This window comes from Prenolepis imparis, unplaced genomic scaffold (assembly GCF_030444845.1).
Source record: "Prenolepis imparis isolate NDT839.2.m4 unplaced genomic scaffold, iyPreImpa1.0 SCAF_13, whole genome shotgun sequence".
In the NCBI taxonomy this organism is placed as follows: domain Eukaryota; kingdom Metazoa; phylum Arthropoda; class Insecta; order Hymenoptera; family Formicidae; genus Prenolepis; species Prenolepis imparis.
This window is the reverse complement of record NW_028141171.1, coordinates 9,349,436-9,369,974: the sequence shown is the minus strand read 5'-3', so window position 1 is coordinate 9,369,974 and position 20,539 is coordinate 9,349,436. Positions and strand designations below refer to the sequence as shown.

Below are 20,539 nucleotides of genomic sequence, written 5' to 3'. Positions count from 1 at the left end.
TACGCAATGGTTCCTCGTAGCGAAAATATTGAAATTGTTAAGAATGTTTTTAACTGGTACATGAATAAATCAATATTTTCTAGAGATGATTGTCCGAGCGTTAAATATCTCCGTAAAATTGACCAGAGAACAGAGGCGTAAGCGCGGGCTTCTCCTCGGTCTCTCGGCATTTAGAAGATCTGCGGATGAGTTGGACGCGTACCTTGATTGGACGAGTGTGGGGCTCACGATTGCGGTTGCGGCGTGTTGTGGTCCCGCTTGTCTCCCGCAGGAGGCGGCGGCTTTGTCACGGGTTTCTCCTCGTTGACCGGCGTAGGTGGTGCGTCCTTCCTCGGTGGCATTCTTTCGTTAATGGCGTCCAAGCCTTTGGCCTCGGCGAACGAGGTAATTTTGTGATTCGGCGAGAAGCCTTGGAGAGCTGGATATAAGATGCGTGAAAAAGAAAAAAATGTACAATATCTGAGGAATTTTTCGAAAGCGAAGAGACGGCTAAGAGTCTCTCAAATATCTTAAGACACCATCCATTGTCCGTGAATAACGATAATCGCAGAGCTCCTCTGTGTTCCGCCTTTTTTAACGTGATGCTTTATAAGAATAGCTCATCGCGCTCTTAAAATTTGGATGCTAAATTGCGATTTTTCTCAATGGCGTTATCAAAACTCGATATCTCATAAATTTTCTTACCGTTTTTCAGAGAAGTCTTGCCGCCAGATAATGCACCAAGCGGTAAAGCTCCAGTCGGCGTCAAACCCTTCAACTGCAGCACGCTCTCGCTTTCCTCTCTGTGAAATGCAAGAATTGAAATTTCATTATAATACTAAGAATATTATATTATATTCTTTTTTTATATTAATTATATATGATAATAATTATATATTATAAAGAGAATCTCTGTTATAGAATAATGTCGTGATTGCAAGCAGATTTTTAATTCGTACAAAAAAATCTGTCTTTATAATTTTAGAATTCTAGATTAAGCAATATTATTCGCGCTGAAACAGCGTTCTTTTACATATTAAAATGGATATTTTTTTTATATATCTAAAGGAGGATTATTCCATTACATTCACTAACCTCAGGACGGAGAAGACACGTGCCATTTTACCGATGGCTCTAATCTTGTTTCTGATGACTTCTTTACGTAGATTAGCTGCTGCACCTATAAATACCAGAGACACATCTTATGGCATTCGCATGATAATGAAATATCAGCATCTAGATCATCCGGTGACGAAGATCAACGTAGCGAAAACCTATATCAGTATATAGGATATTCTTTTGTGGCTCAACAATTTATGATCAATTTTTTAAATAAAAAATTGATCGTTAATTAAGAATAAAAGAGTAAAGAGACAATTAAATTACCATAAATTGATAATCGTTACGCTACAAAAAAAATAAGAGAGCTATTGTACAAGTTTTAAAAGACACTTTCATGCCAACATTAATCGATCTGTTTACTACAATGCGCTTTAATTAAGATGACTCGATACAGTTTCATCACGTCGTCGTCGTCACCGATTTGCCTCGCGGCGTTTTTTTCGTCGCCGCGTTTGCAAATCACTTGCGATGATTCTTCTCCTCGGGGTCGCGCGTTATTAACTACACGTTATCCATACTACAGAGAGAGAGAGAGAGAGCTTACCGGGGGTATTATTATACGTTATTAATAATCACTCGTTATTCTCATCTGGTCACGCCAAGACAACAATGCCAAACTACAGGCAAGAAGTCTGCGCGCACGTCATCGTGTAAAGCGAGTAATAAAAAAGAGAAAAAAATTGCGCGTGACATTCGTCGCGTTCGCAAAGAGAGGAAACGTATTCTTCGCGACAAGAAAAAAAAGGAACGTGTTAATTCATCGACACTCGCGAGAGAAAAAAACAGAACCAGCGCGAAGAATACGTATTACGATTGCGAACGCGCGTGCACTAAAAGCAACTGCGTAAAAAATGTGCGTAAATATAGCGTGTAAATTTCTCGCAAAAACATACTACAACGTGTGTATGTGTGTGTGTGTATTTAGACGTATATATCAAGAATAAATTCGAGATGCGAGAGAAAAAGAAGCATGCACATGCTGAATAAGCGGCGAGAAACGTACGCACCATCGGTCACTATAATACAAACTCTTATCGTTTACCACTTCCCCTTTGGCAATCGCTTGCTACTTCGAGGCTCATTGCCAGCGTGAAGGAGTTGCAAACGCGAAAATCATCTATCTCCCGACGATCCCGGCTAAATTAACACGAGTTTATGCGGCTCCGATGTTGCTGTACCAGGCGACTCGCAATCTTACTTTAATCCCTACGATATTTCCGTCCCTTATCCCGTCGCCCACCCACGTCTTCCCGGACTCCTCATCGAGCAAGCAAGAGTTGGGAGTGACGCGGAATGGTGAGACTCCTTTGGAAATTCGCGTTAAAACGTTTACGCGATATTTGGCGAAAGTTATGGTTATTTTTGCGCGGCAACTCCTTCGCACCGAGCTGTCGGTTCATCTATGTTTGTTCGTTAATTAACACAGCGGTCGAGCTTGTCGCTCGATCGATTGTACACGGTACCTTGAGAGGAACGAGGAGAGATTCCTTCGTTCGTAGCACCGCTAAAATCTTCCGTTAGCGAGAGAGAAGTGCAAAGGAGACAGAATTTTCTACTTCTTTTTTTTTTCTTGCGTGTATGTGTCAGAGCACTAAAGTAGCATACTCTTGGAACGCGTTAAAAAAAATTCGTCAAAGCTGCGGCGGAGCTCGAATCGAGAAAATAAATGCGGTACTTCTATATATGCAGGTCTACATGTTATTATTTTGCTCCTAATCGTGCTCGTTTTTATCCCGTAATGCGTGAATTCCATCTCGTTCGTCTCGTTTCGTTCTAGCATTCGATATTCCCGAATTAAATTCCGAACGTGTTGGAACAAAATATCGCGTTTCGCGTCGACGAAACACGTCGAAGTGTTCGGTTCCGGCTTCCTAATGATTTACGGCCCAGATCTGCGATCCTTAGACCGCTGTCACGATAACGTATCGCGTGATTTGTCAGTCCGCAGAGGGGACAAACAAAATTGCAAACTTTCCTGTCGCTCTCTCGCGAATCTTTCTGACCGTACGATGGGGCATTTTGTTTTCGGAAATAGCGGACCGTCCGCGGATCGATGGATGTCACGAGGGGACACAAAGATTACCGAGAGAAAGATAGGCGAAGGGAGAAGGTCTCATCGAGATTCGAAATTGGCACACGTTATGTTTTGCCAATCAATCAATCGATTCCTCAAATAAACTATATATCTCCGAACTTGTTAAGGATCGTTACGCATCGCTCAATTACGCTCAATTACGCAACGGATCAATTAAACGACACCGCGTACACTTTCCATAATTAACCGAGATTATTGCGAAATTAGACAGCGAGGCCCGGCGGCCAATTTATCGGCAATTATTCGACGATATATCGCACAGGTGTGTTAGGCGGCATTTCAATCTCGCGTAATCCGAAATTTCGCAGTTGGAGACTTTCCCCTCGCGGTTATGAGAGATTTTACCTATATGTATACGTGTTATATGGAACGAGAAACATCGCGCGAACTGGAGAACCAGAATATCGAGCTTAAACCGTAATTTTCTCGTAAGGAGATTATTTTCGCCGACGAGAGTTTATTATACGAAATGTTACTACGTATATATATATACGATTTGCGCATAAATCCGCGGGAATGGAGCGCGAGGCAATCAACGCGACGAGGAAAACGACTTTCTACATCTTTGCTCGTGGCAAGCGGGGCGATTCGGTCGAAAATGCCTGTTCCCGTCGCCCGGAAGATCGATAAAGTCGAGCATGTCAAATATTAGGCGCTCGACCTTCGAAGCGAAGAGCGCAATTTCGCGGATCGTCGAATCCCGTGGCAGATCATCCGAAATACGACTAGTAATTTGGAGAAAATTACATATTCGCGGCGACACTCGGGGATTTGCGTCGCTGTCGTTCCTACGTATAAGAAAAAAAAAGAGAGAAAAAATCACTGAAGACGAAAGGAAAAAAAATGAGAGAAATTTCCGACGTAAATTCGCCGGAGATATGTTCGACAGGCTCGTTCTCTTCGATCGAACCGCGATCATCATCGATCATCGGACACAGATCCTGAAACAACGACCTCCTTGCGCTTAACAAACGAGAGGATGCGGCACATACAATGACGTCAACTACAAACTTGTACAACAGATCAAGCCTTTTTTTTGCTCTCTATACATTTATGTGTCAGCGCACGGTTACGCACACGTAACTTGTCGCAACGGCGTCGAAATAGCGCTCGAAATAGCGAGAATCATGACGCAAATGTGTAATATATCCACAAACACGCACATTTGCTCGTAATAGCGGTTGATATAATAATAATAATGATAACAATAATATTCGTAATTATAATATTTTTTAATAATAATAATAATAATAATAATTCGGAAATATATACTTTTCAGAGAGAAGAGTGGAATATTTCGCGTTCAATGAAAATAAATGTACAAAGTAGATTAACGTACCTCCGATATCAAAGAGTGCGATATGAAAGTGATATGAAATAACAGCGAGCTTTCAAGAGAGAGCTTATGCCAATTTTGATAATTCTAATTACACACATGTCACATAATATCATCCAATTTGGAATATTCACGAATATACATGTATTTATACACGCGGAGTTAAATGACGAATTATTTGATATTCTAACAAATATTTTCTTTACTTCCCGTCGTTGAAGAGTAGAATATCGGTATGCAATATTGCAGAGAGAATTTACCTGCACATAAGAATTATAATAATATGCGCGATTAAGATTTGCGTCGATTCTATAAACGGAGGAGAGATGCACCGCGATGATGATCCATATGTAATGATCATCTGTAACGCGATCCGATGTTATTTTCGATGGACCGAGAATGCACGCCGTTGCGACAGTTGTCTACCGAGCTAACATTTATCAAAACGCAGTCGAGCCTGGCACCGAGTTTTCAGCATGCGAAGACCCGTCGTACATTTACGAGATTATGAGATTCCTCATCATCTCCTACATTAATCTTAATACAACACTCGTCTTTTACAAATGAAGATATATCTATTAATTTTCGGGATAAAAAGAATTTAATCTCGGAACGTGTTGATGAAATATTGCAATTTCAAAGCACTTTCAAATATGCTACGCTTCATTGATATTAAAATAAAATAATGGCAATATAATTTTATATTTCAATCTAATGATAATTTTGATATTAATTTTTTTTGTAAAATAAAATAAAAAACCGTTTTCTGTCAAAATCGTCTTCCATGCGATTTTCGCCGACCTGATTCGATAGGACGCGTTTGCCTTTTTGTAAACCTGTGCTCAAAACATTATTAGCGCAGGGCTGCTAAGTGCTCTATCGGGTTTCCCAAAAGCAGTTTTAGAAGCCGCAACTACTCCTTCGAACCGACTCGCAAAAAGACAGGTAACAATTGTCGTTTCTGGCTTTTGCAATTGCTCTCTCGATATCTATATCGCGACACGTGTAATAATAATCGTTATCTCGCTATAACGCTAATCTCCCGTGTAATATTACCAGATGGGCGATCAAGTCGGCTCGAAGTATCGAACGATATTCTCCGAATACAGGTCGTACATATCGCTCACTTTTGCAACGATGGGTCTTCGACATTGGTCTAGTCATAGGCGCCGCCGCGTAACAACCTCGAACAAGATCCCCACGTCCTTTTTACGAAAAGGATGCGACGCCTATGTCTCGTTATGTGGACCGTTCATCGTGAATAGAAAGGATTGTATACCTATACCCAATGGTGAACATTTGACCCTCGACCTACTAGGCCAGAATCGAGAGAAAGAGACAAAGAAATATTTAATATATGCACGAGAGACTCCGAGGAATATTTTACAAAGTACCTTTAATTTATTTCTGATTTTAATTAAATACTAATTTTGTTCAATTGACAATTTTTTTTACGAGCGTTTCATGTTTTTTTTCTTCTCCCGACGAAAAATAGAGTCTCGCTCGAGTCGTCCAAATATAGACACAAGTGATCGAGGGTCAAACAACGACCGAGCAACGCGACTAATCGGGATAACCATTGGGTGCTAGACATATTTCTATTTGTATATTCTGAGTTCGAATCGCACACGTGGAAGACTTCAGCCGGGGAATTGAACGCCGTTGCGCTGATCAACTCGTAACCGAACTCGCTGATCCTTGCGAAATCCAACCCCTCGAACTTCTCGATCTCGCGCACCTTCCCTTCTCCCTTTATGGGAGAGGGGTCAGTCGTTAACGAGGTTTATCGCTCCCGTTAATGCGGATCGATTAATTCTCTCTCCGTGGGCTTGCGGAGAATTATCTCGCGTCTCGTAATTACGGGGGGAAGAGATCGAACGGGAAATTCACTTTCATATTAAAGTTACCACCGATGGAGAAGAGGAGGGAAGGAAAACGGCGTCGAGTCCCCGCGGCTTCGTCATTCACGGCCGAGAAATAGATAGATAGATAGATAGAGCAGAGATATAGTATGTGTATATAGGTCTTACTCGCACTTTCAACAGAAAATAACTCACCGTACGCGATGGTAGGTGGGGTCGGACCGGACCGTTGGGTTACCATCGGGTTACCAAGTGGCCATGGTGCGCCCATGGTTGGTTTTACCGATGGTTGAGCGTAGTGGACGTAAGTAAAAGGACAGAAGTAACCAACAATGTGAGAGCAGCGTCAAATGCGGCCGAAGAGAAGAGATAGAGAGTGGCGGAGATTGTGGTCGGTTCGTTCGGACGCAGCCCGTACGGGAAGACGTAGTTTTTTTTTTTTTTTTTTTTTTTTTTTTTTGGCAGTTTGCGGATGGTTGTTTGGTGTCGGTAGTAGTGGCAGTGGTGATGATGGTAGTGGTAGTTGGTGATGTGATAGTGGTGGCGAAGAGGTGGTTGTAGAATATGGCGCAAAGGAAACAACACATAGAACAGACAAGAAAAGACAAGTGTGCACAGCGTAAGTGGCATTCAATCAAGCAATGTGCGTTAGACGATTTCTATTGTCGTTAAATATTATCTTTTTCTTTTCCTCGGTTATCGGTTGTATGATTTTTTCCAGTGGCGGATTAAGCCAAAGAGAAGAGAAGAAGAGAAAGGGAGAGAGAGAGAGAGAGAGAGCTTTCTTGGAAAGCCTTTGTTAATTACCAAACAGTAATATTAATAAGATATTTTTAATATTCTTCAAAATACTTTTAAAATGTTTAATAAATTCCTTAAAAACCTCTTTCTTTCCCTTTATATATTTTTTTCTTTTTCTCTGGCTTAATCAGCTATTGAAGTCTCGAATCGGCAAAGTCGCTTGTTATACATCATAAGAATTATTATGAATGTACTGCCAATAAATTTCTACGCTAAATCTACAGCTGTTTATTACGAAAAAAAAGAACGACGGTACTTTTTCATAAGACTAATTACATGCTCCCGACTTGCTGCTCGCATGTAAAGACGAAACGAGTTTTCAGGAATCACGGACTGGACTGTCATATGAAATCATGAAATAAACTCATATTTTGAACCGGCGAGAAAGTTCCCTGGAGAAACTCACTTACATTATAATCACCATGACTATGACGAACGTAGGAAACATTTCGCATTAAAATTCATCGCAATAAAGCGGAACCCCGCTAGGAATACTCAGTATTTTACAAAAGCAGACTTGAATTAATAATAAAATATGCAAAAATCATTGCGCGAGAGCAACTTTGCCGATAATTTGAAATTCCCGTAAACGAGTACAAACGCGATTTCGCCGTCGAGGGCATGAGTATACTGTAAATATAAAGAAAATAGGTTGATTAGTGTGTGAGAAAGATGATTTTGGTCTGCGTCGAAACTGCCAGGTTTTAGGCGAGCGTACAACTGCTTGATTTGCGATAAAAAAATTAACTCATACATGGGAAGATATTTAACAAAAAAAAACAAAAAAAAAAAATGATTTTAGACAGCATAGTTTCACCAAGATATTCAGTTTCAACAATTTCAAAATTATTCGGAGATGGTATTTTTAAATCTCGTTTAAATTAAATGTACGATCACCTTCGGCAAAGTTCGACCATGTCAAAGATTACTTCGTCTTTGATTAAAAGTCCGTCTGAAAAAAATTTAACGAATAAATGATAGACATCTTATTTCAAATTTCCTTCCCGCGAGACAGAAGCTGAAAACGTTTGCTCGCCAAAACTCTGATAGAACGAAAAATATCGAGACACGAGTCTGGATATAGAACGAAAGTAATCTCGACATAATGCAGCGGTTACAATCGTACGTGAGATTATTATTGTGCGTGGCACAATCCCGATATAGAAGTTTCCTGGAGCACAATACTGTTTAAAAGAAAAAGAAGTCGATTAATAAATTTTCGCAGGATCGCTCGAGGATGCAGCCAACTCTCTGCAGTCATCCCCCGTCGAGCATTACGTTCCTTATCACATTTATTGTCACTGTAAGTTGGCGAGCGCGACCCTCTCGCGATCCGCGATGCAGATATTAGGTACTAGTTCGCTCGGTTAATCCTAGGAGACTAAGTATACACTAGCATGCGCAAATTAAACTGGTAATCAAAAGATATAACGTTCGGCGGCTGGCTGGAGACCGAGTTAAGTAAAGGATACACGTACTCAACATAACTCAAAGAGATAACTTAAGCATAAAGACGGTAACAAACGAGCAGACTCAGGGGTAAAGAGAAAGAGAGAAAAACAAAAAGATAGATAGAGAGAGAAAGAGAGAGAGAGAAATCAGAGTGACAGTGAAATGAGTGTGTATAGAGGGTGAGAGAAAGAGGGAGAAAACTAGAGAAGATAACTAACGCAGGAAGGAAAGAGAGAGAGAGAGAAAGAGAGAGTGAGAAAGAATTAATGTTCAACAACGGAATGACTTTTTCGTGAGTGGAAAAGTATGTCCAACAGAGCTTTTGCGCGACCGGTGCGTTGTGCATCGGCGTAGAGGCGCACGTGTCTCGCGAAATTTTTCTCGAAATCGTAGTGTTGGTGTCGAGAGAGTGAAGGAAGTCTCAGGTAGCAGGGAAAGGACAAGAAAAGCGGACAAAGACGACGGCGACAACGACGATATATCGAAGGGGTGCGACTGTCGCGGGATAAAGACAGGCCGGGAGAAATATTGCGATTCAATAGTTTGCTTATTCAAGATCCCGATGAAGCACAAAAATAATGTAATACAGAAGAAAGTAACCCTTCCTCGATTCGATGGAAACGCGATAATGCGGCAACGGGAATCATTCACCCTAGTTAATTACAAGGGAAACATTCGATAGGTTTTGATTAAGAAGTAATCTCCTCAAAATGAAAAATTATTTCGATCCTAAATTATTCGAAAGATGCGTGAAAATAAAATAAAATTTAGAGAAAATAAAATTTAACAAGAAAATTATTTAAAATTATATTGTAATCTTGGGCGTTAATCGAAATGAATCTCAGCGACGCGCGTGAATTTATTATCGCGACTTGAATTTTTATCGATCGCAGGAGTACCGGAAACAAGATGAAAAATAGCAGAATTTTACGTCGCTAGACTCGCGAGAGGAAAAACGGAAAATAGCGGACGATGTCGCGCAGCTGGTTCACCTGAGAAGGTGAAAAATGGCCTCGCGTGGACTTTTTTTTTCACGACAGAATCCGTTATAGTGCGACGTCGTTTCTACCTTTCTTCGCTTCCGAGAGGAGAGACACGAAGGGAGTTTCTCGAAAATATATTTAACATGGAAGAGATGTAACAGATACTTTGACAATGGAAAACCTATATGCGGAAATGCCTGTATCACGTAAAAATCTAACGACGAGCGACGTCAAGTTGCTCGTTGTGCTCCATGCATTCTTCGAATAGTAGCTTCATCTCATTCGAGCAAGCCAGATTGGCCTTCCTTATTCGATTCTTATATGCGACTCGAGAAAGATAAATGTGTTTGCGACGAGATGTAGTAGTCATCGCGAAAATCCTCCCTTGATAAATCGAGAGGGAAGTTTGCAACGAGGAAACACGTCGCATAAGAGAAGACGCGTGATTTGCAAAAAGCCATTATCCGGAGAAACTTGCTCCGAATTCTGACATTCCACCCTATTAATTAACGGGCCTCAATCTCAAACGTGAGAGAGCTGTTTTCCCGATCAATCGTTGGTGCTTCCCTCGTTCATCCTATCCTGCGAGAGGCTTTACATGTGCATCTCGGAATGCAGCCAGCGGTGCGGCAGGAATGAACGATTGACTCGGCTCGGGTGTATAGGACGAGCGGATAAGATGCCAATGGAACCGCGTTCGAATGGGGGGCCCCGGCTGGTTGATCGATGCTTCGTGGCCTTCCCTCGTTATCTCACAGAACTTGGTGCGTTCTATCGATCGGGTATACCTTCCCGGGCCGTACCGGAGCCTCCTCCGTAGCGACCGAAAGCCTCTTTCGCTCCGGATTTTCGCGGCAGAGAGAAAGAGAGAGAGAGAGAGAGAGAGAGAGAAAGAAGAGGGATGGATGACACGCTGTAGCGCGAAGATCCGAGTCCCTGTAGCTGACCGGAAATTGTCAAGAGAGAATCTTGTCGATCGCGCGTTAGTTAATTAAATACGATTATCGACAGTGATGGGCGGGCTCGAATTAAAACGCATCGATTTTTTTCGTACCTCACGATCGGTTGAGGAGAGTTAAGGAGCTTAGCAGCTCTTGAACAAGCGTTAAATGACAGACAGTTGTCGGGCTTCAATATCTGCCGATAATATAATAATTACTAGACTTTTTTCTTTTCATCTTCCATCGTTCTTTTATTCTTCCACAAAGAAATAGCCAATAAAAAAGAAACTGCGATAACTACAACTTCTCATAAAACAAAAAAAAAGTTTGAAAATTACAAAATAAACTCGAATTTTGTAACTTTGGGAATATTACTCTACACAGATACTAGAGACACGAATTTTAATACAAGCAAACTTTGGCAATGTATTGTTCCTCGTATTGGGGGCACGTATACGCCCTGTACGCTAGAAATTTGAATATGCATTTCAAGACAAACGGACGGCCGGTGAATATTGTTCCTCCGAACTGTTCGTAGATAGAGACAGAACCGAGATCGTGCTATCGGCGACCTCAGTCGACCGGAGAGAAATCTCTCGTGGATGTATTGGACCGGGGAAGGTCCGAGCGCGCGGCTGGTCGCGCTCGTAAAACCGGAAGCGTTGTTAGTGAAGCGTCCAGTGTTCGCTCGCTGGACGTTGTTAAGAGAAACGGGCAAGCGGCATACATATGCCCATATATGAACATATGCGCGCGCGCACACACATACCCACACACAAACACACACACACACACACACACACGCACACAGTAGAGAGCGAGATATCTAACGCTGCATCGTAAAGCGTGCAAATAAACTGAACTCAAACGAGCGAAACTCAAACGAGGTGGGGACACGAGGGCTGTTTTAGGAATTGCCAAGAGGGAGGAAGGATAGGAGGAGGAGAAGAGAGAGGATGGTTTAAGTCGTAAAACTGTGTCGCGAATGCCATAACGAATGCAATGCGGAAATTCGTCGGCTAAATCCTAGAATGAACGGAAGAGAGAGGAGCAAAGGAACGAGTAGGAAGGAGGGGACCAAGAGGGTTGAAGTGGCAGATACAGAGAGAGAAAGAGAATGAATGGTCGAATGGGATGTATATATATTCATCCGAACTTTCCCCGACTAATCCTCCGAGAGCTTTATGAAGCTCTTCTCGAGGCGAACATAAATTCACGCGGATCAGCTGTTATTGTAAGCGACGAGTCCTCCGAATCGCGAGATCATGTAGAGGAACAAGCATATTTCCCGTTGCGCGCATTTGCGTGACGTTATTTTGGATTCGAGAAAGAGAGCAGGTGCTCTCCAAGAAGAAAGTGTTCGCGGTCTTGCGCGATCCCCTCTTAGTTATGTTCTACGAAAACATCTCTCACTCCCCGTTCGATTCATCAATTATTTCCAATATAATAAATTCATATCGTTTTGAAAGGTCTCGAATTAGGAGAGGACAGATTCGTCGCATAATTCATGTACCTGTATATACATATCGTTGAACACAACGCGACTTGTTCCATCGTCGACGAGAAAAGCGCAAGAAGCAGGCGAAGAAGGCTCTTATATAATGAGATAGGTATAACAAAATATAGATTTTAAAAAATACAAAAAGAGAAAGGAGGGTGAGACTCAACATGATGATTAATTCAGCGTGTAAGTAGACAACGGAGATATGTGTGATATATATACGAAGGCGACGACGTGTAAACACAATAGAAATCAGTGTAAAAAAAAACGGACAAGGAAACGGAAGACAAGTGAGAACGAGGGGGAAGGGGGTGGCGTTCTCTGACAATTAATGGACGATTGTAATGTTATCTCAATCCAAAATCCGAAAACGGTTATAAAGAGCACGTTTAAAGGAAATAGAAGATGATGACGAAGATAGAAATATGTAAGTATATAGATATAGATAGAGATATATATGTATGTACAAGAACGAAAGAGAAATCAACTCAACAAACGAGAAAATAATATCTCGCGTGGAACCTTCGTGTCGACGTTGTTCTACTGGTAACATCATTCGCGCGCGAGCGTGAGCTTCGAATTACAGTCCCCCATTGGGGAATATCTAGTCGAACTAAAAGCATTTCTCTCCCCATATGTCTCTACGTGATGAAGGAAAAAAATATAGTTAGTTTGGAAGCGAGTGTGATCGAAATGATAATAATATAACATTTTATTATATTTATAACAATATCGCGACCGTAATATATATATTAATTTCATAGTGGAAAGCTTGATGTATATATAAAAAGAAAGAGATAAATAATATCAAAATCGATTACCGTCACATTATTATATGAAAAAAATTGTGCAGTGAGAAATTGCACAACGCTCCTTTACAGTATTATTACGCCATTATAATGAAATTGTGCATTAAGAAATTGCAACGTTTTTTCTACATTCTTCTACGTCTACGTCATTACAAAAAAATTGCACGAGTGTAACAACATGTTTACGGAATAAGAATGTATATATACACTCGCATCCTCCGGCAGAACAACGTCACGAAGCGCATCCGCGCGACGAAAGAAAAAAAAAACAGAAAAGACAAAAAACAAAAACGAAACCGAAACGCAAGAGAGAACACTGGCGTAGAGAGAGAGAGAGAGAAAAGAAAAAAAATATACGAAGAGTTAAGAGATATATTATATCACAAATATATCGCAATAAAAGAATTTGAGAAAAAAAAAGAGAAAAAAAAATAACTCTCGTTTGGATTACTCTTGGCACGCACGAAAAGAAGAAAAAATCTTGGCTCTTCAAGTAAGTCGTCGGCTCTCTCACGGGGACTTACCATTCTTTTTTTGGACAACGACTTTGGCTGCGACTTTACGGGGGTTGCCGAACAATCGGAGTTTTGAGTGGTAGTAGTAGAAGTAGTAGTAGAAGTAGTAGAGGTAGTAGTAGCATAGTGTCGTGCCGAGATAGGAGGAGTCCAAGGCCAGTGTGATTGATACAAATATAATAGAGAAGGAGTACGATAAAAGACAGTCAGTGCAACTTCGGGGCGGGGGTGGAAAAAGGGGGGCAATCGAGAGGGTTGATTGGGGGGGCAGGGGCGAGGGCTTGGGTGTTGTAGGCGGTGCGTATATGTCTCGCAATAATTAAAGAAGGCGAAACCAGGGTGATGAAAAGGAAAGAGGGGACCAAGGGACCGAGAGTGTCTTATTGATCGAAACGGGACGAGACTCTCTGCTTGGAATCTTTTTTTTTTTTTTCTCTTCGATCAAAACGACCTAGCCGCAATGGGAGAGATATTCTCGCGAGCGCGTTCTTTTAGGGCGCGATGCGAGAAGGGATGAAAAAAAGAGGGGCTGCTTGACTTTCTTTCGGAAACTGAACCCGGTCCGGTGGATGGATGCTATTACGACCCGTGGTCGTCCGATTGACGACAGAGTTGTATCGATTTGACCTTTCGACGTGCCGCAAATTGCGCGAACGAATTAGTCTGCGTTTCTTTTTTCGAACATACGTGACAAAGTGTAAAATTAATGGGCAATGACTATATTAATTCAACGTTCTGACGCAGTTCGATAAGTTGGAAAATGAATCATAAATTTTCGGGTAGACTCGTGACATTTATTAAAATTATAGATCGCAAAGAGTCGCAAAGCTCCATCCGTCGGTACCCGGAACTCTGGTCTTGACCTTCTTTCCGAAAGGGAGATAATAATACATACAAATGTGACATGTACAAAAAAAGAAAGTAAGAAAATAGGCCAGCGGGCGCGGGATGTGTGACACGTGAGAAAAATTGAAATTGACAATAGAATTCGGACAGTGGTAAAAGTCGATCGGAGCAAACGGTAATGAATGAAATCGATCTAGAGATATTCTCGAGAGTGACATCGAGAAATAATTAAAACGGAATTGAATAACGATCTGACCTCATCTTACCCGCTGCGATACATGCGTGAATTAAAAATGCGTAAGTGTGCAAGATGGCAAATGATATCTTCTCACGAGTACCATTAGAGTTTCGCGAATATACTATACCCATTTGAAGAGTATATTTAAATGTTCATAAAGCTCGAAAAATAGTCATACGTGCTTTGAGAAACAAGCAAGGGATTCGTGCCATCTCGAATGCCATCTTGAACCAAACGTATGGAAACAGGGTGAAGATGCTATGTAATGGATGCAGAAAATCAAAGACTACCGTGGGTGAAGATGTAAAAATTCAGGCTATGTGCCGTTGAGACACATCGTCGAATATGTATTACACACATATAGATACGTATAATCAGGGAGTAAAAAATAAAAATGCTAAAAAGAGAAGAAGAGATACGGAGAGAGAAAGAGAGAAAGAGAAGATGTAAGAGAAAAAACGAGAGAGAGAAAGAGAGAGAGAAAAGGAGAACCTCGTACCTCGAAAAATCGTAAGTATCATGAAACAGATGGTTCAAGGTAAAAAGAAAGAAACATATAATATACAAAAATATAGTATATATATAGTGTGTATATACATATATACACATACATATACATACATGTAGAGATCAGAAAGAAACGCGAATGTAGGTTCTTCTCCCGCGAGAAGGAAAACATGACGTCGCGGCCAAAGAGAAAGACGTAATAAAGACAAAAAAATTAATAAATAAAGAGAGACAAGAGAGAAAGAGAGAGATAGACGAGAAATTCGACATCGAGAGAAACTACTATGAAATAGCTATAAAAATTAATGATATAATCAATGAAGCTCTTAATCGTGTGACGTCTAGAAGAATCGAGCGGCGTTTCTTACCATCTGTCCGTGCAGCGAGTGAAAATGCAAACAGAAAAAGAATTCAAGATTTGTATCTGGAAGTTCTAAGAGTGAGAAATCGTGGTGGGGGGAAATGATAGAGATATTTCAACAGATCGACTACTCTTCGTCGGCGCGACGTACACATATATATATTTTTGGGGGCAAATCGCGCATCACTTTTGGGACGTCACTTTTTTTTTTCTTTTCAACTTCCGCTCGAAAAGGTGAATTTTTTAAGAGGTGCGCGAGCATTAGCAGAATCGTGTGAATCGAAGTGGTGTATACGAAAATACACAGTGTACGATGTACAATATGTAGAATTCACAGGTGCTGTCGTATCGATCGATTGGCGAAATAGAGAAATTGATCGGACGGCGGATCGATCGTGCGCGCGAAATTCTGCGCGCGGCGAACGTGAAATTCGTATATCGGTCTCTGAAAAACGAGGTCAAATATTAAATGATTAAATGAAAAATTAAAGGCGCGCGTATGTTCATTCCGGATTCGCGATTTCAATTTACATCGCCGCGTAGGTAGAAAAATGACAGCCGCACATGCGCGGTTTTTCGCGAAGACTCGCGTTCGCCGTTCGGTCCACCAATCTGGACGCACGCGTGCACGATCGATCTTTCGTTTCGGAGGAGAATGCGACGATTCGCGCGCGGAACAGGATGTCCCGATTCATTTTTCATCGTTAAACCGTCTCCAACTCTTTTCTATCAAGCTCGCGCGGCGGGACATGAGGGATGAATGCGCGCATTCTCCCCGGGTTGCAACGAAAGTGACGTGGCCTCTCTTAGATCATGTCGGAGCTCGTAAAAGATTCCAGATATATTAGCGGAATCTCTTCTACCCGTCTTATCGCGTTCGCCGGTTCGGCCCCGTCCTCCAAGTGACGGGATAAGATTGAAACGTGTCTCGCATCTCTCACCCGTTATTAGAGAGCGCATTTCCCGAGGAAAATAAATTTATCGAAGTTTAGAGATTTAATTCGAGAGATCTCGCGGATTGAAAACGCTACGGCAACAATTATGCTCCTCTTCCAACTGATTGTTTTCTTGTAATCGCGAGATTTTAAATAGAATGTCTGTCCAATGTTCTCAAGACGATCGAGAAATGAGATCGCGAAGTGTTTTTTTTTGTTTTTATCGTGAATTTAACGTCGTTGTATGATTGTGTGATTCTCATTTCGTATCTTTTTACAGGATTTTGATTAGGCAAATAAATCTCTCAGAACCAGACACGTTAAGGGTAGCACCGAATTAAGAGGGTACAAAAAAGACAAGGCTCTGATCACGATATAAGAGCGACCAGTCCGAGTGCCGAATTTTGCTCGAAATATCTGCAAAATAATAGTGTATACGGATTAAGGTGGAGAGAATGAGAGCTAAATGGTGGACATTACCTTCCTCGAGCCCCTCATCGCCGTCGCTCATCAACTCGTCGTCCGAGCAGATGTTCAGCACGTTCACTAACATTTCTGTGACTGTAAGGCAAAGCGAAAGATCGCCCCGTTAAATTCTGAACAAAGCATTTCTCAAATTAACAATTTTCTCTATTAGAAGAGAATACTCTATTTACCTCGAAACATTAAAATTAATTTTATCTCCCGCGTCTAAATTATTACATTTTAATTTTTGTAGACTTTTTAATTTTTGTAGACTTTTCTAAGAAACTTTCTAATCATCAGAGATATCGCTTTGCGAAAAAGAATATATATATATAAATTTTTTCGAAAGAAGTACAGAGATACACGGAAAACTCATTCGTCCCTTCTAGCGCAACTTACCTTTCTCGCCTACAAATGGCAGGGACCATGTGAAAACATCCATGAAATTGGGCAACCAGTACGGGTGTGGCGAACAATTGAACTGTCGAATGTTCATCACGTTGTTCTCGTACTTCAACACCGCCGCCTGCGGGCATCGAGTTTTTACGATTGCAGACCAATATGGTCCCACCAGCGGTCATATAAACGGACAATGCTCCGCATTTATGCGACCGTTAAATTAATATCGATCGCGGACAGCGGTCGCAGTTTCACGCAGACGCAAAACGGACAGACTTTTACCTTGTTGTTGTACACATCGAGATAGTTGGGCGCGCTGAAAATGGTGATAAGCGATGGGAAGCCCGTCGTCTGTGATTTTCGGTACATACGATATCCAGCGTCTTGAGCCTCGTGCGCCCTTATGATGCTGAGCAAATTGTTGTTCTGCAGAAAGTCGCAACACGCCGCGTAACTGCAAGCAGACATTATCCGATCGATCGAATTTAAATTTGGACAGGTTGATTATTATCAATGATCGCCGTAAAAGAATTTTCGAAATATGCACAAACACATTAATTTGGCTTTAATGTTAATGCACGTATTTTTTATCTATTCAGCGCGTATTTTAATAAGTAATATGGAAAATGCTATGGTTGCATAAATAAAGACCTGGCTTAAAAATTTTTAATCAGGTAAAATATAATTTTTTTAGACAAATTATTTTTAAAAAATCGTATAAAATAAATGTGTTTCATAAACATTATTATTGCGAGCAACAGATTATGAAAATTAATGAATATTTATTTCAGGAAACTATGCATCACAAAATCGCGACCTAAATTATGTCGTAATGCTGTTTTGGCACTCGCATCGAAAACAATTACTCGACTGCCAAATAATCAATCTTGATTTGCTGAGAATATATTGCAATCGGTGCAACATTGTTAATGCAATACATAATAAATCTGCAATTGTGTTGAAACGTTAGACGTTTAAGTTCTATTGTTCATTCATTTTCTGAAAACGTTTAAATTGCCAAATTCGCAATTAACGCGAGTTAGGTCCCGAATCTTTCACAAGGTGTACAGCTTTTAATCAACCGCGAACATTAAATGACAAATGGTCGTGCGAGTTCGCATAAACAAATTAAGCTCCGCAAGACGTCAACACAGGACGGCCCTTTTCGCGCAGCCATAACTGACCTGGTCAAGCATCGTGAGAAATGTTTGCCTCACGTCGCGGTAGGGTCGTTAGCAGCCATTAAAATCCGTTCGCAACGCCGACAAAGATTAATGACAAGATGAAATCTCTCGAAAATCGCACCGATCCGCTTGGCCAAGGTGGTCGGGTATCGATCCCTAGGTCGACGAATACTTCGATACCCACGCATTTCGGTGCACGACGATAAAATGCGGAATTTATTTAACGTGGGCGCACGAAATGTGTTTGATTTGCTTCATTAAAAACCAAGCCGCACCACCGGATTCGTTAAGGTACCTCTTTACGAGTCGGCGGACAGCAAAAGTAGCGCGAGTCTGGATATAGTCGGACGACTACAGCCAGACTACTTGCATATACTACTGCTCGAGACACGGGCTGTGATTTATGTTCGCGTGAAACTTAATGCACCTACCTATCCTTGGCCGAAACACGATAATGCGAGAATCGAAAATGAGAAATTAACCGACCCTGCCTTGGCAAGGTAAGAGAGAGAGGTAACGCCTTTTACCTACAACGTCTTCATAACAGCTGTTATTATCTTATCGCGATCGCGATCATCCGCGCCGACGTGTATATTAATCAACAGCTTGATTATTAAAATTACTTTTCTCTAAAACTCGTACGCCTGCTGAAGAAGTACCAAAGTATATAGGGTATTAATCTCCTTCGCGTAAAACGTTAATTGCATCGAAATAAAAATGACATTTAATTAATTTGTCGAAAAAGTTGTGCCTCGAAGGAATTTATTTATTACGCTCCGCCTCGCCAAACAATACATATACACAGACACAACAGACATATGATAAAACACAAGAGCAGATGGAAAACGTTACGAACGAACAGGCGAGACGGTTGACACTTAACGAATCTCGGTACTCATTAGTACGGCCATTCGTACAATTAGCGAATCCGCGAGAGGAGAAGTCTGTATATAGTGTCTGTGGTTTGCTGACGCTGTCGTATTACGCGGCCCCGTTATTAATCCTCCCGCAGGACAAACCGCGGACGTGTCCCACGGACACTGACGTAGGGCGACACGACGAGGGAGCGAACGTGACGTATGTAGGAAGATCTCAGAACTGGGAAGAGGAAGAGAAAGAGCCAAAGTTACCTCGTTTCACGCTATGTGATCGCGCGTGAGCTGTGCCCAACGTGCTTCCGGTTACCGCTGTTCGCTCGAGACAAACGGCGAGATAATTACCTCGTTTGAAGAGAGGAAGGGGAAGAGAGTTACGGACAGCTGGGGAAGGGAAAAACGAAAAAATCGAGCCCGACGACAACCGCGAGATATATCGCGCAAGCATATCGTATTTCCACGGTGAGAGGCAAAAGGAGAAATCTGGCTACAGCGCTGAGTACATCTCGTTTTTCTCTCTTTTTCAGTCCGCTAATTCAGCCTTTATTATTACATTAACGCGCTGGGATAAACGGCAACCGACACTATATTATCGATGTATGTCTATCGATCGTAATTGCATTTTTTAGATTGCAATCGCTTTCTAATATTTTCTGTCAGAAAGTGTTCTATTCCGAAAACCAATATTATAATTCAAGTAGTTTTATATATTTTGTCGCATTTGTATATTTTTTATATAATTGATAAAACTGATAATTTATTTCAATTCTAAATAAAGAGCCTTTTAAAAATACTAAATTTCAGAGAAAGAAACTGGCAACAAAAAAATCATATTCCTTTTGATTAAATTCAACTAATAAATACTGATAAAATATTATACAATATTGTAGAAATATTTCAATTAATAAATGTTACACGTAATTAACAAAGAGAATATACGCGCGAGTTAACACAAGAAAATTACGAATACTGGTGGTCGGAAAACCGATCCTACAGCAGAGAGTTTATATCGTATAGAAGTTAACATGTTGAAGAAAAGCTCGGCGGCTCTCTACGCCACTCACTCACCTGTAAAAGTATGAACAACCCCTGACACTATTGTGGGAGAAATGTTCCGCGTTCTTCTCGTTGCCGAAGTCCTCGAGGGGATCCGACCAGAGGAGATCGCACATCGGCCCGAACGCCGGCGGCTCTTTGAACCTGTCCAACTGAAACAGCAAATCAACACCGGATCGAATTAGCTCAAGGAATAAACTGACAGTGCGATGGATTGTTCGCGCGGTCGCGCGCAAACACGGCGTAATTTTCGGCGTAATTGTACGAGCTGCCATTG

At 41.3% G+C, this 20,539-nt stretch overlaps 1 protein-coding gene across 8 annotated transcripts in view; it reads right to left on the bottom strand.

Annotated features, from left to right (window-relative positions):
* Positions 1-20,539, bottom strand: part of LOC145944552 (serine/threonine-protein phosphatase 2B catalytic subunit 2) — a 125,763-nt gene that overhangs the window by 8,357 nt on the left and 96,867 nt on the right. For 2 of the 8 annotated variants that reach the window (XM_083052949.1, XM_083052942.1), the window contains exons 6-13: positions 20,275-20,414; positions 17,430-17,601; positions 17,148-17,274; positions 16,764-16,844; positions 13,406-13,438; positions 1,075-1,159; positions 685-782; positions 203-418 (exon numbers count right to left, since the gene is read on the bottom strand). In XM_083052949.1, coding sequence (XP_082909075.1) covers positions 225-418; positions 685-782; positions 1,075-1,159; positions 13,406-13,438; positions 16,764-16,844; positions 17,148-17,274; positions 17,430-17,601; positions 20,275-20,414 — 930 coding nt within the window. In that variant the 3' untranslated portion in view covers positions 203-224. Of the gene's footprint in view, positions 1-202; positions 419-684; positions 783-1,074; positions 1,160-13,405; positions 13,439-13,573; positions 15,359-16,763; positions 16,845-17,147; positions 17,275-17,429; positions 17,602-20,274; positions 20,415-20,539 lie in introns of those variants that run through there. The other 6 variants (XM_083052943.1, XM_083052944.1, XM_083052946.1 and 3 more) reach the window with 6 other exon arrangements.